This window comes from Aethalodelphis obliquidens, unplaced genomic scaffold (assembly GCF_003676395.1).
Source record: "Aethalodelphis obliquidens isolate GAN/ISIS:26980383/991018 unplaced genomic scaffold, ASM367639v1 scaffold26, whole genome shotgun sequence".
Lineage (NCBI taxonomy): Eukaryota > Metazoa > Chordata > Mammalia > Artiodactyla > Delphinidae > Aethalodelphis > Aethalodelphis obliquidens.
The window spans coordinates 105,464-124,069 of NW_020837970.1; the positions used below are offsets into that span (position 1 = coordinate 105,464).

The 18,606-nt window shown below is 42.2% G+C and overlaps 1 protein-coding gene across 2 annotated transcripts in view; it reads right to left on the reverse strand.

Moving 5' to 3' along the window:
- Positions 1-3,474: 3,474 nt before the first annotated feature.
- MYO5C (myosin VC) overlaps positions 3,475-18,606 on the reverse strand; it is a 118,226-nt gene continuing 103,094 nt past the window's right edge. The window contains exons 37-41 of one of the 2 annotated variants that reach the window (XM_027123046.1): positions 15,409-15,559; positions 14,481-14,763; positions 6,143-6,317; positions 5,549-5,629; positions 3,475-4,339 (exon numbers count right to left, since the gene is read on the reverse strand). In XM_027123046.1, coding sequence (XP_026978847.1) covers positions 4,187-4,339; positions 5,549-5,629; positions 6,143-6,317; positions 14,481-14,763; positions 15,409-15,559 — 843 coding nt within the window. In that variant the 3' untranslated portion in view covers positions 3,475-4,186. Of the gene's footprint in view, positions 4,340-5,548; positions 5,630-6,095; positions 6,318-14,480; positions 14,764-15,408; positions 15,560-18,606 lie in introns of both variants that reach the window. The other variant, XR_003436336.1, reaches the window with a different exon arrangement.

Below are 18,606 nucleotides of genomic sequence, written 5' to 3' on the forward strand. Positions count from 1 at the left end.
AAAGGCCACAAATTGTGATTCCATTTATACGATAAGTCCGGGACAGGCAAATCCATAGAGACAGAAAGTAGATTAGAGGTTACCAATAGGTGGGGGAGAGGGGGTTGGGAGTGACTGCTTAATGAATACAGGATTTCTTTTTTGGGGTGATGGAAATGTTCTGCAATTAGATAATGTACATTCTTGTGAATTTACTAAAAACCTCTGAAATGTATGCTATAAAATACAGAGTTTTATATTGCGTGCAATCATATCTCAACACACGTTATTTTTTAAGTGCGCAAAAGACTTGGACACTTCACAAGTGCAGATATTCATATGGTCAATAAACAGATAAAGAGGTGCTCAACATCATTAGGCAGCAAAGAAACGCAAGTTAAAACCACACCGTGAATCCACCACTTACCCACCAGAATACCTAACAGTAAAAAAGACTGATGATGTGAAACGTGGGTGAGAATGTAAAGCACTGGACCTCCTCTGCTGGTGGGCGGATAAATGGGTACAACCACATTGGAAAACTGGTTGATAGGACCTACTATAGCTACACATACATATAATTCTATTCCTTGATATATACTCAACAGAAATGCATACTTACATCCTCAAAAAAAACCCCATGAACAAGAATGTCATAGCAGATTTATTCATAATAGCCCCAAACTGGAAAAACCCAAATGTTCATCACTATACACTAGATACATAAATTGTGATATGTTTAAGTAATAAAAAAGAATAAACTGCCGATACATATGGCGGTAAATGGATGAATCTCACAGACTTAACTAAAATTATGTAATGTTTAGTGTCAGAAACCTCTGTCTATTCCATAAGCTGCACTCCAAGGTTTACGTTAACATGTGAAATGTTACGTGGGTCAGTTTTTTTTAATATCTCTTTTTTGGGGGGCCGCACTGAGCGGCAGGTGGGATCTTACCCCAACCAGGGATCGAACCCCGTGTCCCCTGCAGTGGGAGTGCAGTCTTAGCCACTGGACTGCCAGGGAAGTCCCATGTGGGTCAATTTTTAACAGATTAAATAATTGTAAATATGCTTAATTTTCCCCTGATGCCAATACTAAATATATTTTGAAAACAAAGCACCTATTTCAAAAGATACGCATATGTATTGTGGAAAAATTAGAACATACAGACTAACTACCATACCACCCCTCACCCATACTCTTTACCACACAGAAAGACCACAGTCAACACCTTGGTATGCACACACCTGAACAATTTTCTGAGCATTTAAGGAAGCCTGAGTATTCTAATTTAATGTTAACACATACATACCTTCCAGGGACTCAACACATGGAACCGATCAGCAGAACGGTGAGAAGTTAGAGCTGTAGCTCCAAGTGCTAAGGCAATTACAACCCGTCTAACTAATCTCCTTACCTGGGCTTGACAGCTCAGCTGCTCCCTTCCTTCCCACCTGCAGCTCCGTGTTCACGTCTGAAGCACGCACTGCGGTTTGCATCACTCACTCACCCCTTGAACCTTCTGACCATCCATGCTGCCAGGTGCCCTCAGAACCCCCGTTGACCAGTTTCTAGGGCTCAGTTCTCTGCCCTTTGCAGGAAGCAGAGTTCAGCAGGGTTGGCCCCCGTAAATTCAGACCCCGCTTTACTGAGCAACCCTGACATTCACCTGTAACTGAAGGTTATCAGCAGCTCCTGCCTCTGCACAGTCCTCACCCCACCAGCACCTCGTTGTTTTGGCCACTCTTGCTACATTCAGCTTTGTAGAGCTGATCAAGACTGTGGGGCGAGGGCTCCCCTGCCCCCTTCTCCATGCATAAACTTTTCAGGCTCTGCAGGTCCCCCCGTCTCCAAACAGGATCTACTCCTTCCCAGGACCGAACCCTCACGAGCCCTGCCGTCTCCAGTAGGACTCTGCCCCTGCAGTTCTGCTCGCCACGTCAGGTTGCCCAGAGGGTAGTGGAGGGAATGGCCAGCGTTACTGTCTTATAGCCCAGGATAAATGCTGTAAGACAGACAGGAGCCCTGAGTTACAGGTGCCAAAAAGGAAGGGTGATGGTCTCTTTGTGGCATAGGGGAGACCAGGAAGGGGCATGGAGAAGGCAGTCCGTGTGGACCAAAACCCAGCCAGCTCTCCACCAAGTAGCCCCTCATTCTGGCACAGTCTGGGAGCCCCATGCAGACAGAGCCTGAGCCAGGGCTGAGGGCATATTTACTTCCTCTCTAAAAAATTTTATATATGTTTTATGAGATATTATGTGATGCTTTTTTTTTTTTTTTTTTCCAGTACACGGGCCTCTCACTGTTGTGGCCTCTCCCGTTGCGGAGCACAGGCTCTGGACGCGCAGGTTCAGCGGCCATGGCTCATGGGCCCAGCCGCTCCGCGGCATGTGGGATCCTCCCGGACCAGGGCATGAACCCGTGTCCCCCGCATCGGCAGGCGGACTCTCAACCACTGTGCCACCAGGGAAGCCCTTATGAGATATTATGAATCTATAAAGATTCTAGCATCTTCAAGTATGACCCTTAAAGAAAGGCATAAAGCTTGTGCACTTAAAAAAACTGTCATCTCCTAGCAATTAAAAGAATCTGACCCAATTCATTTGGTAATTTATTTTGATTAAAATGTCACAAAGTTCTACTTCTTATTTCTTCATATACAATGTATCTAAATGAACTAAATTCAATCATTTGTAATATGAAAAGACATTACATATTAGTAGGGTGATGTTGCTTCATAATCATGTATTATTTCCACTCCTAAGATACATGCCCATGTTACAGAATCACAGCTATGGCCTGTGACTTTGGGGTGATGCAGAAGAGGCCACAGGCCAGGAGTACTTATCAAATGATGTTTTACGCTCTGAAAGGAAGAAAGGAGAAAACTTGGGGGGAACAATAGTTCCCACAAAACTTGGGAAACAGATTTCTCAAAAGGAGGAACTGACAAAATTCTTCAATTATTCTTATGAGATCTTAAGATTTGAATGCTGATAAGACAGAGAATATCAACTACGTTGCCTTTTCAAACTTATTTTTTTAAGTTATTATATGAAAGATATTAAACAATGAAAAATTATGGCAAATATGCTGGCAGATAAAGTTTAAAGAAATCTTCTGGAGGACGAGATGATTAAATAATTGTAAATTGGCGTGGAAATTAAGCTTGAATGATATATTAGTTTTTGTGGTTTTTTAGTAAATTTATTTATTGTATTTTTTAATTTTTGGCTGTGCTGCGTCTTTGTTGCTAGGCGCGGGCTTTCTCTAGTTGCATTGAGCGGGGGCTACTCTTTGTTGCAGTGCGTGGGCTTCTCATTGTGGTGGCTTCTCTCGTTGTGGAGCACGGGCTCTAGGCGCGTGGGCTTCAGTAGTTGCGGCACGCGGGCTCAGTAGTTGTGGCTCACGGGCACTAGAGCGCAGGCTCAGTAGATGTGGCGCACAGGCTTAGTTGCTCTGCGGCATGTGGGCTCTTCCTGGACCAGGGATCGAACCCGTGTCCTGTGCATTGGCAGGCAGATTCTCAACCACTGCACCACCAGGGAAGCGCTGATATATTAGTTTTAAATGGATATATACATAAAAATACTTCTATGATTCATTTCAGATTGAATATTCTCTTAAAAATTGGAGGGGCCTGAAATAAACATTTTTTTATGCAGGAGCTTTCTTAGTAAAAAGAGTTGGTAAGACACCTCTGCCCCCATCAGGCAGGCATGGGGTGAGAGGACTTTGACAGGCCGCCATGGCCAAATGGGATTATTTGGAAGACTCAGCCCTAGAACCCATTTGTGGCTTCATAAATGTATCTGGGCTTCACACGAACTTTAGAAAACGTAGGATAAACTGTGTCCCTGGATCTCACTCCCTCTGGGTGGACCGCTGTCACAAAATAGATCTAGACAAGAGGCACCTGGCAGAAAATACGAGACTTGCAGGAATTCTAGTAAAAGCTGGCTGAGATTCCAAAGGTAGCAGTGGCCTTTCCAACCTCAGCTGGCGTGTGTTAATTCTTACAAGATGACAGTGGCAGCACCATCACCACGAGCGAGAGAAGATGTGGCCCATTTGGGAGAATTCTTATTTTCTTCCTTAAATCACATTCCAAAGCATTTCCAGTTCCAATTAATAAGCCACATCCCTCTATCTGACCTTCATTTAGCTTTTGAAAGAAAAGTGCATTTATTCTCTTTTTTCCTGCTATAATCTATTGAGAAAGCCTAGTTTGAAACTGCTGGGGATCTGGATCATTTCCAGAGCATGTGGAGAGGGGGTAAAAGGAAATGTGACTTGAAAGAGATACTTGGTATCCAACATCAGGTGTGATGAATCCTCTCGGCTACTGAGGAGAGCCTGAAATGAAAACCAGAGGAAAAATGAGTAAGGAAACCAGGGCACTCTGCTTTATGGCTGTCTGGAAGTCAAGAGCAAGGAAAACACAACAACTCTATCTCCAGCGAAAAACTCCTTTCAAAATCATGTGAGATAACACACAAAAGGGCTTTTCAACAGCACAGCTCCAAGGTGAAATGGTTTATCCAGGTCTTCCAGATCAGCTCTCATCAATACTCAACTTGCTCTGTTTCACTTCAGAAGTTAATTTCCCACAGGATGGACTGACTGTCAATCGATCTACTTTCTATTCTCACCTATTCTCATGGCATAATTCTAAGACCAAACACGAGTGGAGCTCAGTATTAAATTTTTATTGCATTAATATTTCTTTTTAGTTCAGTGGTTTGCAAACCTTTTTGGTTTCCGGACCCCTTTATACTCTTAAATTACCAAGGACGCCAAACAGCTTTTGTGCATGTGGTTATAACTACTGATATCTATCATATTAGTAATTAAAACAATAATTTTAAATATTTATTAATTCATTAAAATAACAAGCCCAATACATGTTAACATATTTTTATTGAAAAACTATATTTTTGAAAACAAATCAAAAAACTAGTTTGAAGTGGTATTGTTTCATAATTTTGTAACTCTTTTAAATGTATGACTTAATATGACAGGTGGAATCTTGTATCTGCTTCTGCATTCACCTCTAGTGCTATGTTATTTTGGTTGAAATGTATGAAGAAAAGTCTGCCTCATACAGGTATGTATTTGGAAAAAGGCAGACTTTGCAGACTCCCTGAAATCATCTCAAGAATCACCGCCCCCCCCAAGGACCCTTGAACCAAACTTTGAGAACTGCTGCCCTAGTTCATTGGGCAAGAAACTTCAGGGATTAAAATAAGAAAAAAGGGGCACACAGGTTCTCTCTTTCCATTCAGCCTCTGCTCCCTTGCATATACTCAAAGACTGATGAGAAACAAGACATGCTGAAGAACACAGAATGTGAGTCACGGTTTTGGTGTTTTTGTTCCCTTCCCACCCTGGGGGAAAATGGGTTCTGAAAACAGGGAATTTGACAGGGAGAATTCCTGCTGCTTTTCCTGGGTGCCTTTCCTTTGTATATTTGGTACATGTACTTTAATCCTGAATTTCTATCATGGTAATTAAACAACACTGTCTTATACTAAAAATTAAAAGGCACATCCTTAAGGATCTCACCTGCACTTTGCGAACAAAGGATGGAGTCACTCTTTTCTCGAAGTCATCTATAGGTGTGTATGAGTTAAGGATCTTTATGATCTGCAAACAGTACATAAGATGGTTTGAGGCCACAGAAGAGGACAACTCTGTCCATGAAATAATGGTTCCAGTGGTGTGGGAACAGTCGGGAACCAAAAGTGGTTCTTTCAGACTATAATCTGGCTCTAGGAACCATGTGTTATTTTTTTCCAAAAGAGAAAACAAGCTGAGAACAGCACAGAAGGCAGCAAGGACATCCTATAATTAGATGACCTTAAGAGAATTCCCCATTTCCAGCCTCCTTCCCTGCTCCCACCCCCTCTCCCCACAGATACACATATGTGAGTATACCGGGCAGGGAATGTGTCATATGCATTTTTATGTTTTTAAGGCCTAGAGTTAGTATTTAATAAATGCCGTTAGATAAGAGGGCAGCCCATGGGAGATACGTATGCTCCCCAAAGAGCACAGAGAGATGCAGATGCACCCCACAGCTGGCTAAGCCAGGAAAGGCAATGCCTATTACATGATCTGTGGGTGAAGATCAGGGAGACACTCAGCAAGCCTGGTCACCTGCACAGCAGACAGGGAGGTACAGCGTTCGTAGATCTCCTTGGCATCGCTGTCTGTGGTCTTCTTGACCTGAAGCAACCAGGCTGCCTGAGAGAGAGCTTCCAAGGTTTCCCTGGCCAAGCTGTTCTGCAAATTCTTATCTTTAAGCCATTCTTCTAAGTAGCTGATGTTGCACCTGGAGTAAACGCCAGAGGAGCAGAGAAGAGGGGTGACCTGCTTAGAACACTTTAGGGGAGGGTGCCGAATCCTCCAGTGTGTCCCAGCATGGTACCAGAGCTCACTGAGATCCTTAAGACTACATACAGCCCGGCAGTTTCTTTATTTGTAACAAGACGGGGGTGGGCCAGATGATCAGCTCTCACGATCCATGGTTCTAAGGATCATGATGGTCTAGGGTGAGGGGCCATAACAGCAATAAACTTTGGAGAAAATCTGAGCAAAGACAGTGACTACAATAATTTATAATCTATTAAAGGACCCTTAATAATAGGTTTGAAAATATATTAAAGGAAAAAATCATAGTGGTATTTGAAGAGAAGACTTACATTGGTATAAAAATTGTTTGATCTCTTTTCCCAAATTGGCAGAAAATTTTCAATTGGTAGAGGCTTTCTTTTAGTCCACTGGGGTTTTTATTCTTGTTTCTGTCACTGATTATCATAGGTTTCTGAGTTAAGAGCCATGGGTTTTAATCCCACCTATCCATTGTGTGAGCCTGGAGAGTTACTCAACCTCTCTTGGTAAATCAGAGTGTTGAGAACACTCATACATTGCTAGTGGGAATGTAAATGGTACAGCTGCTAAGGAAAGCAGTTAGGCAGTTCCTCAAAATGTTAAACATAAAACGACCTTCTGACCTAGCAACTCCACTTCTAGGTACTTACTAAAGAGAACTGAAAACATGTCCACACAAAAAATCATACACAAATGTTCACAGCACCATTAATCATTATAGCCAAAAAGAGAAAACAACCCAAATGTCCACCAGTTGATGGATAGGTAGACAAATTGTGGTCTATCCATACAATAGGATATTATTCCGCAATAAAAAGGAGTGAGGTACTGCCACATGCTACCACGGGGGGAGCTATGAAAACACTATGCTAAGGGAAAGAAGCCAGTCACAAAAGACAACATATTTATGATTCCATTTATTTAAAAAATGTCCAGAATACGCAAATCTATAGAGTAAGAAAATATATTTGTTGTTGGTTAGGTTGAGGGGGAGGGGACTCCCCAGTGGGACTTGGGTAGGGGATACGAGTGGCTGCTATTGGGTGTCAGGTTTCTTTCTGGAGTGATAAAACTGTTCTAAAATTACATTATGGTGATGGCTGCATAACTCTGTAAATATACCAAAAACCACTGAATATACACTTTAGATGAGTGAACTCTATGGAATGTAAATTATATATCAATGAAGCTGTTTAGAAAAATTGAGTGTTGAACTAGGTGATCTCTAAGGTCGGTTCCAGCTCTGACCTTCCAGATTAGCAGCTCCCCATGGGTTGTAACATTGGGACAATAATGCTGAATTACTGTATTCTATAGGGATGTAATGAGTGTGAGGTAACATCTCTTGCACTGGTTATGCCCCCTTTTTTTGCATTGTCAATTTTGTCCCACTAGTTCTTATTACAGTAGATTCCTAATGGGAATCCACTGAATTTTGAGCATGTTAATCCTCCCACTCTAAACTCTGTGCTGGAGTTCTGGTTCTTGGTAAGATGGAGCGAGCACTCCATTTTGTTTCTCCCACTGAATGCAGCTATAAGACCTGGATGGAATGCCTGGAACAGCTATTTGAGGACTCTGAAAAGTAAACAGTAGCAGGTGGACTGGGAGAGAAGACCAGAATTTGAAGTATCTCCAAACTGACAATGAGTTTACCAGTATCTTTCCCTCTGCTATTCATTGGCCTGAACTCAAAGCAGCCTGAAACTCAGTAGTGGGCATGGGTGCCAACAAAGAGCTCCAGGAGGAGCCCTCTAGTTCTGGCTCGCGGTGCTGGAAAGAGGTGTCCTAATGCTCTGAGAGAGGGTGGAAATTCTGTTTTTCTTTTTTCTCCTTTTCCTTTCTTTTTCTTCATTCTCTCATGTGCAAGCCCCAAACAGTCCTATGGTTGTGGCAACAGGGTCCAGTAGGAAACTAAAACTGAGAGAGGGGAACTTTCTTTAGTTGGAGGAGTTGTGGCTCAAGAGGACGGCGTGAACTCTCCTTGCTCTTCCTCTCACCACTTGACCCCAGGTGGGGACATTTGCTGGAAGTACACCACACAGTGAGTTAAGTGAAGCCCCAGTTTTCTGTCTGGAGGACCAAAGAGGGGATCCCCAGGTATCTGGAAAGTACCAGGGGTACTGTGGAGAGGAGGAGCTTGGGAAAGTGACCCTTAAATTTATTTATGAATTCTTGGACACACCCCTGAGCCCAGGGATGGATCTGACCCTCAAGAGCACACATAAACTTCGAGGACTAAACTATAGGATGGCACACCACCCAAGTTTCAGTCTGGCCACTGTGTGTCACACACAAGACAAAACCAGGGCTTCCCTGGTGGCGCAGTGGTAGAGAGTCCGCCTGCCAATGCAGGGGACAGGGGTTTGTGCCCCGGTCCGGGAAGATCCCACATGTCGCGGAGCGGCTGGGCCCGTGAGCCATGGCCACTGAGCCTGCAAGTCCGGAGACTGTGCTCCGCAATGGGAGAGGCCACAACAGTGAGAGGCCTGTGTACCGCAAAAAAAAAAAAAAAAAAAAAAAAAAAAAAAAGACAAAACCAAATAGCGTTACAAAGGCTTTGAAGACAGAACTGACAGAGGAACCACAACCTGCAGAGCCTGAACCCAAGTGAGCTGATTATCAGATAAAAGTATCAACATTCTCCATAGGATTTAAAGACTCAGTGTCTCATAATATAATAATAAAAAGTGTCCAGAATACAATTCAAAATTACTTGGCATACGAAAACCAGGGAAATCTTAAGTCACATTAAACAAGGCAATTAATAGTATCAACTCTGAGATGACACAGATGTTAGAATCATATGATAAAGACTTTAAAGAAGCTATCACAAAAATGCTCCAAAAAGTAAGGACAAACTATCTTGAAATACATGAAAAAATAGAAAGCTTCAGAAAAGAAACAGAAGCTGTTTCAAAAAAATGGAAATTTACAACTGAAAAATAACTGAAACAAAAGAACTCACTGAATAGGCTCAATAGCAGAATATAGATGGCAGAGAAAAGAGTCAGTGAACTTCAAGGGATCAATAAAGACTATCAATCTGAAAAGTACAAAGAACAGAACTTTAGGGATAACAAAATAATGAAAGGTCTAACATTTGTGTCATTGAAATTCCAGAAGGAAAGGAGAAAGTGTGATGCAGACAAAACATTTGAAGAAATGGCTGAAAATGCCACATTTGGTGAGATCCACAAACCTACAGAGTCAAGAAGTTCAGAGAAGCTCAAAGAGACGAAACCCAAAGAAATCCACACCCAGATGCATCATAATCAAACTGTGGTAAACTAAACACAAAGAAAAAACAACTTGGAACTCAGAGAAAAACTATGCATTATTTATAGAGAAATAATAATTCAAATGACTGTGCATTTCTCATCAGAAACCATGGAAGCCAGAAAAAGTGGAACATTTTTACACTGATGAAAGAAAGGACTGTCAACCCAGACATTGGTAGCCTATAAAAATATACTTTAGGAATGAAGGTGAAATGAAGGTATTTTCAGAGGAAAGAAAGCTAAGAGAATTTATCATCAGTGAACCTGCTCTAAAAGGACTACTAAAATAATTTCCTCAGGCAAAAGGAAAATGAAATCGAAACGAGATTTGGGGGGAAAATGAGGCTTGAAATATTAGAAATGAAGGAATAACAGAAATGATAAGTACCTGGGTAAATACAATAGACCATTCTTCTATTAAGTCCTTTAAAATATGTTGGATGGTTTAAAACAAAAATTATAACATTGTCTGGCAGAGTTTTTGATGTATGTAGATATAATATATAAGACAACAAGCGAAGAGGGGAAAGGGGCCTATGTAATGGTAAGGTTTCTACATTCCACTTAATGTGATAAGATACTGATTCTAAAATGACTGAAAAAGGTAAGTATGTATACTGTAATTACTACAGCAGCCATTAAAAAAGATACAAAGAGATACAGTGAAAAAATAGATAAAATTTAAAAGGGGTACCAAAAATGTTCAAAGAACCCAAAAGAAGACAGAAACCGGAAATCAGAGAAATAAAAACTAGAAGGAACAAACAAAAAATAACAAAATGGTAGACTTAAATCTGAGTATACCAATAATTACATTAAATTTAAATGGTCTAAAAACCCCAATTAAGAAGCACAGATTGTCAGACTGGATGAAAAAATAAAACAAAAAACTGGACCGAAATATATGCTGACTACAAGAAACTCACTTCAGATATGATACAGATAGGTCAAAAGTAAAAGGATGGAAAAAAATATACTATGAAAACACTGATCCAAATAAAAAGTAGACTTTCACACAAAGTAGACTTCAAAGCAGAGAAAATTACCAGGGAGGGACAAAGAGAGATCCCACATAACGACAGGAGGGCTAACTCACCAAGAAGACATAACAATTCTCAGTGTGTATGCACCTAAAAACAGAGCTTCAGAATACATAAAGCAAAACCTGACAGACTGAAAGAAGAAATAGACAACTCCATACTTATAGTTGGAGACTTCAACACTCCTCTCAATAATCAGTAGAACTAATAGACAGAAAATCAGCAAGGATATAGAAGAAATGAAAAACACCCTCAACAAACTGGGTCTGATCTACATTTATAGAACATTGTACCCAACAAAAGCAGAATATACATGATTTTCAACCCACTACATGGAGAAGATTCACAAAAATAGACCTGGGTCACAAAAGCAAATATTAACAAATTTAAAAATAACTGAAATCATACAAAGTTTGTTTTTTTCAATGTAAAAATACTTATAAGTTTTTCTTTTCTTTTTTTTTTTTTTAGGCCATGCCATGCAGCAAGTGGGATCTTAGCAGTTCTCCTACCAGGGATCGAACTCATACCCCCTACAATGGGAGTGTGAAGACTTAACCACTGGACTGCCAGGGAAGTCCCAAAATATTTATAAGTTTGTATTTTAAAAATAAACCTGGGAAAGTCTCGGGCAAAGTGGGATGGTTGGTAATTCTAATATCACAATCTGTGGTATATGTTAACCTGGATGTACCTTGAGATTTTTTAAAAAATTGTGGTAGAAAATGCATTACATAAAATTACCATCTGAACTACTGTAAGTGTATAGTATAGTAGTGTTAACTATATGCACCATGTTGTATAACAGATTCCCAGAACATTTTCACTTTGTAAAACTGAAATTGTACATCCATTGAATGAACAACAACTCCCTTTTTCTCTCTCTCCTCAGCCCCAGGCAACCACCATTCTACCTTCTGTTTCTAAGAGTTTGACTGACAAAGTATGTTCTTCAAGCACAATGAAATTAAACTAAAAATCAATAATAGAAAGGTAACAAGAAAGTCTCTAAACACTTGGAAATTAAACAACACACTTCTAAATGATCCATGGGTCAGTCAAAGAGTAAGACTCGAGAGAAATTAGAAAATATTTTGAACTGAACAAAAATGAAAATATATCAAAATTTGTGTGATAGAGTTAAAGTAGTGCTTAGAAAGAAATGTATAGCGTTAAATGCTTATGTTAGAAAAGAAAGGTCTCAGAGCCAATAATCCAGGCTTCTACTTTAGGAACCTAGAAGCAGAGAAAAATAAATGCAAAGTAGGCAGAAGGAATGAAATCATAAAGACAGTAACAGAAATCAATTAAATTAAAAAAAAAGACAAAAATCAGTGAAACCAAACTGATACACCTCTAGCAAGACTGACCAAGGAAAAGAGAAGTCACAGATTACCCACAGAGGAGTGGCAGAGGGGCTATCACTACAAATTCTGCAGAAATTAAAAGAATAACAAGGGAATATTCTGAACAGCTCTACACACATAAACTCAACTTTGATGAAGTGGACCAATTCCTTGAAAACCAAAAACTACCAAAACTCATCCAAGATGAAATATATAACCTGAATATTCCTTCAACTATTAAAGAAATTGAATTCATAGTTTAAAGCCTTCTGAAAAAAGAAAAAAAAAAATCTGTGGTGGCTGCCACTCCTGAGGGACTAAAGCATGCATTTCTCAGGCTGGCATTCTGCTTTGTCTTTCTAACCCATCTTTCTAGGTCCTCTCATCACTCCTGGTGCTCCTTTCAAAGGGGGCTGTTCATACCCTGCCCTCAGTTTTCCTTCACTGAGGCCTGTGTTCATTCCTCTGGTTCTGGGTCAGCTGAAATCCTACTTGTCCTTCAAGACCCAAGTCAATGCCTTTCGTACTCCCCCCCAGATTCCCTCAGGCCAGCAAGCAATGTTTGTAGTTGGGCCACATTATTCTGGTTCCTAACAAAACTGTCTCCATCTCCAGGACCCCTACCTAGGTTCTTATCAAAGATCCCTGGGCAAATCAGCCACAGTGGAATTTGCAGCAAAAATGCTATTGTGGAGATGGTGAGATAAAGTTCCACATGAGAGAATATTTTTACAATTCATGACTAGGCACAAAAAAGAATTACATACTAGGAAAATCTTTATATCTTCCCAGGAACCGGTCTGCCTCACCAAGCCAGATGAGACCAGAGAGCTATGACATTTGGCTTTTTCTCCTGGCAGTCAGAAAGCCCAGACCCAGTTTTCAAGCTACTCTGTCTACTGTTTATGTTTTTCTTTTCTGTAGTTTTGATTTTCCACTTGTGTTCATGTTTTGTTATTGTGTTGCTTGTGTTGTCATGGTAAAGTCACTGTAAATCCTGGTGCGCCTTGTTGATGGCAGGAGCTGAGTCAATATCTGAATGAATGAATGCCTCTTAAATGCATGTGCTACTTACTCAGACCAACACACTGCAAAGTCAGTACTTCTCTAACAGCACTTTCAATGGATGAGAGGAGAAAATACTGAGCACCTGTGGGGACAGATGTTCACTCAACTTGGGGACCTACTGGTGGAATGAGAGTTGTTTAGCAAAGACTGAGGTTTATGGCTCATGAGGTTTATGGCTTTACTTTAAATAGGCCTGAATCCTACCTCAGAGGGCTACAGGGCATCTGCTCAGTGCTCGGGAAATAAACAGAAGTCTTTCCTCTTTCAATGAAGAGGAAAAAAAGCCCAGTCCTCCTGAATACTCCCTCATATCTGAAAACCACAGCCTGGTATCATGAGAATTTGCCGCAATGATTTGTAGGGATGTCCACCTCTAATGCTGAAAAGATGTAATGGATGCCCCTTGTTTATTTCTTGGCTTAATAAATTTTTGGGGTCACTTTTCATTGTATCACTGCCATCATCACCATCCCAGGTTCTCCTATCACCTATAGGTGTCAAATCCCTGCACATATTATAAAAATCTTAAATATCTATCCCATATTATATGCTTTCTAATAATGTGACAGTGTTAATTCAAACAATAGCTAATGGTCTGTGTTTCCTTGGTTTAGAGACAAAGAGAAGTCAACACACCTCAAAACTGGATGACCATGTCCGCAGGATGAACTCCCCGTGCTTGGCCTGGCATTCCAGACCCTCCCAGCCTGGGTCCAACTTACCACTCTACTGCGGACCTGTTGTTCCCGACACAAACCTCTGCTTCATCTAGACGGAGCTATTTACTCCTGCCTGAGGACGGGTCCTCACGCAGTCCTACCACTGTGCCTTTGCCCACTCATTCCCCTGCCTGAAATGTTCTCCCATTTTTAATCACTCACACACAGTTTTCAGGCTTCTTTAACTTTTCTGTCCACGATAATCTCTCCTCTCTGAAGCACTTCCCCCACCACTTGTTTGTGACTTAATTACAGTGGTTTTGAATCATCATTTAGCTTCTCAATGGCAGGGATCAAATCACCCTTTCCTCTGTTTCCTGTGTCCCCCACCAGCAGTGCTAGTCACAGAAGTGGTGGTCAATAAATACTGGTTGAGTATATGATAACCACAGAGGGCCAGAATTTAAAATACACAATTACTAGTTCTTAGTAGAAGACATTCTGCCAGACCGTCAAGGTAGCGTGGGGTAGAGTGATGGGAAGAGGGCCTGGCATCAGATAGCTGACATTTCCAAGGTTCTAAGAGTCATCTTGCACACCCTCCAGCAGTGCAGCTCTTGTGGAGGGAGGGCAGAGTGTGTGGCCTTGGACTTTAAGAACATCCTTTCTGGCCAGCCTCTCCAGGATTAGTGGTGCTTTATGGGTCTTACCTTATCTGCATCCCTTTTCTGCAAGAGCACATGTCCTTGCGCAGGAAGAGGCTGTTCAGGGTGACCGCCCCAATCAAGAAGAAGAGCTGCTTCACTGCCTGCCTCACGATCTCAGGGTCCAGGCCGTTCTGGCACATGGTACTGTAAAAGTAGCTCAGCTGCTGCAGGATGGAGGTCATCGTGTAGGCATCCGTGTCATCTATGCTGGATGACCGCTTCCGGAAGCCTGTGGGCTTCAGGCTGGAAATGCCCTGCAGACTCTCATACTCCAGCATGCCTGGCACTATGGAGAAAAACGGGAAGATTTCCTTGCACACACAGTGGGGACACCCAGAGAATATTTCCACTGCTCTCATGTGTCTGTTTCAGGAGGTGGGACATTTTCCACACGAGTTAGTGTGGATATAGCTGTGATAGAGGAAGTAAAAGAATGGAGGGTTGGGGAGCACCAAGATGTAAGGGGTGGATGGGGATGGACCGTCACCTACAGCAGGGCAACAGCTCCTCTTCTTTCAACTTCACAGGACAGAGAGCTGGTTAGCGTGACAACCCACGGTCTGGAACTACTTAAAGCCTGAAGTATTTAAATTTCAGAAAATTGAAGAAAGTATACGAGAATTTGAGTAAGGCTTTAGAATTTCAAAAATACTTGGCTAAGAACCAGGATTAGCCATATAAGTAGCAGCAGTTCTCCCAAGTCTTTCCCTTCAGGATGGATCCCCCTTACAGAAAGAAAACTATGACCTGTGTACTTTTATATATGTAATCATTTTAGCAATCAAAGAATTAAAAAGTGGACATTTACATCAGTAAATCTTCTTGTTTTAAAATTATGTTCTTTGCAATTACACATGCCGTGCACCAGATTTATTTTTTTAAGGTCTCAGTGTCATTATAAATATTTCCTGGTCATCGATTCTTTTCTTACCTATTATTGGTTGAATGTTGTTTTCCATTATAATAATGAACTGATGATATATTCGTATAGCCACATCACTAAGAATCTGTCTGTATTCTGAAAGGTCAAAATTGTTCAAACAATTCTTATTCTGACGTAGACTGTTATTCTTCATGAATTCCTAGAAGTAATTTTGAATATAAATATTAGAAGAGGCCTACCGGGGGACGAGGGGAAGATGGCGGAAGAGTAAGACGCGGAGATCACCTTCCTCCCCACAGATACACCAGAAATACATCTACACGTGGAACAACTCCTACAGAACACCTACTGAACGCTGGCAGAAGACCTCAGACCTCCCAAAAGACAAGAAACTCCCCACGTACCTGGGTAGGGCAAAAGAAAAAAGAATAAACAGACAAAGGATAGGGACGGGACCTGCACCAGTGGGAGGGAGCTGTGAAGGAGGAAAAGTTTCCACACACTAGGAAGCCCCTTCGCGGGCGGAGACTGTGGGTGGCGGAGAGAGGAAGCTTTGGAGCCGCGGAGGAGAGCACAGCAACAGGGGTGCGGAGGGCAAAGCGGGGAGAGATTCCCGCACAGAGGATCGGTGCCGACCAGCACTCACCAGCCCGAGAGGCTTGTCTGCTCCCCCGCCAGGGCGGGCGGGGCTGGGAGTTGAGGCTCGGGCTTCGGGTCGGATCGCAGGGAGAGGACTGGGGTTGGCGGCATGAACACAGCCTGCAGGGGGTTAGTGCACCATGGCTAGCCGGGAGGGAGTCCGGGGAAAAGTCTGGACCTGCCGAAGAGGCAAGAGACTTTTTCTTCCCTCTTTGTTTCCTGGTGCTCGAGAAGAGGGGATTAAGAGCGCTGCTTAAAGGAGCTCCAGAGACTGGCGAGAGCCGCGGCTAAAAGCGCGGACCCCAGAGACGGGCATGAGACGCTAAGGCTGCTGCTGCCGCCACCAAGAAGCCTGTGTGCGAGCACAGGTCACTATCCACACCCCCCTTCCGGGGAGCCTGTGCAGCCCGCCACTGCCAGGGTCCCGGGATCCAGGGACAACTTCCCCGGGAGAACGCATGACGCGCCTCAGGCTGGTTCAACATCACGCCGGCCTCGGCCGCCACAGGCTCGCCCAGCATCCGTACCCCTCCCTCACCCCGGCCTGAGTGAGCCAGAGGCCCCGAATCAGCTGCTCCTCTAACCCCGTCCTGTATGAGCGAAGAACAGACACCCTCCGCCAACCTACACGCAGAGGCGGGGCCAAATCCAAAGCTGAGCCCCAGGAGCTGTGAGAATAAAGAAGAGAAAGGGAAATCTCTCCCAGCAGCCTCAGGAGCAGCGGATTAAAGCTCCACAATCAACTTGATGTACCCTGCATCTGTGGAATACATGAATAGACAACGAATCATCCCATACTGAGGAAGTGGACTTTGAGAGCAAGATTTATGATTATTTCCCCTTTTCCTCTTTTTGTGAGTGTGTATGTGTATGCTTCTGTGTGAGATTTTGTCTGTACAGCTTTGCTTCCACCTTTTTCCTAAGGTACTATCCGTCCATTTTTTTTTCTTTAAAAACATTTTTTTTCTTAATAATTATTTTTTATTTTAATAACTTTATTTTATTTTATCTTATTTTATCTTCTTTCTTTCCTCCCTCCCTCCCTCCCTCCCTCCCTCCTTCCTTCCTTCCTTCCTTCCTACTTTTTCTCCCTTTTATTCTGAGCTGTGTGGATGAAAGGCTCTTGGTGCTGTAACCAGGAGTCAGTGCTGTGCCTCTGAGGTGGGAGAGCCAACTTCAGGACACTGGTCCACAAGAGACCTCCCAGCTCCACATAATATCAAACGGCGAAAATCTCCCAGAGATCTCCATCTCAACACCAACACCCAGCTTCACTCAACAACCAGCAAGCTACAGTGCAGGACACCTTATACCAAACAACTAGCAAAACAGGACACAACCCCACCCATTAGCAGAGAGGCTGCCGAAAATCATAATAAGTCTACACACACCCCAAAACACACCACTAGACGTGAACCTGCCCACCAGAAAGCCAAGATCCAGCCTCATCCACCAGAACACAGGCACGGCACTAGTCCCCTCCACAAGGAAGCCTACACAACCCACTGAACCAACTTTAGCCACTGGGGACAGACACCAAAAAAAACGGGAACTACGGACCTGCAGTCTGCAAAAAGGAGACCCCAAACACAGTAAGATAAGCAAAATGAGAAGACAGAAAAACACAGCAGATGAAGGAGCAAGATAAAAACCCACCAGACCTAACAAATGAAGAGGAAATAGGCAGTCTACCTGAAAAAGAATTCAGAATAATAATAGTAAAGATGACCCAAGATCTTGGAAATAGAATAGACAAAATGCAAGAAACATTTAACAAGGACCTAGAAGAATTAAAGAGCAAACAAACAGAGGTGAACAACACAATAAATGAAATTAAAAATACTCTAGATGAGATCAATAGCAGAATAACTGAGGCAGAAGACCGGATAAGTGACCTGGAAGATAAAACAGTGGAAATAACTACTACAGAGCAGAATAAAGAAAAAAGAATGAAAAGAACTGAGGACAGTCTCAGAGACCTCTGGGACAACATTAAATGCACCAACATTCGAATTATAGGGGTTCCAGAAGAAGAAGGGAAAAAGAAAGGGACTGAGAAAATATTTGAAGAGATTACAGTTGAAAACTTCCCTAATATGTGAAAGGAAATAGTTAATCAAGTCCAGGAAGCACAGAGAGTCCCATACAGGATAAATCCAAGGAGAAATACGCCAAGACACATATTAATCAAACTGTCAAAAATTCAATACAAAGAAAATATATTAAAAGCAGCAAGGGAAAAACAACAAATAACACACAAGGGAATCCCCATAAGGTTAACAACTGATCTTTCAGCAGAAACTCTGCAAGCCAGAAGGGAGTGGCAGGACATATTTAAAGTGATGAAGGAGAAAAACCTGCAGCCAAGATTACTCTACCCAGCAAGGATCTCATTCAGATTTGATGGAGAAATTAAAACCTTTACAGACAAGCAAAAGCTGAGAGAGTTCAGCACCACCAAATCATATTTACAACAACTGCTAAAGGAACTTCTCTAGGCAAGAAACACAAGAGAAGGAGAAGACCTACAATAACGAACCCAAAACAATTAAGAAAATGGGAATAAGAACATACATATCGATAATTACCTTAAATGTAAATGGACTA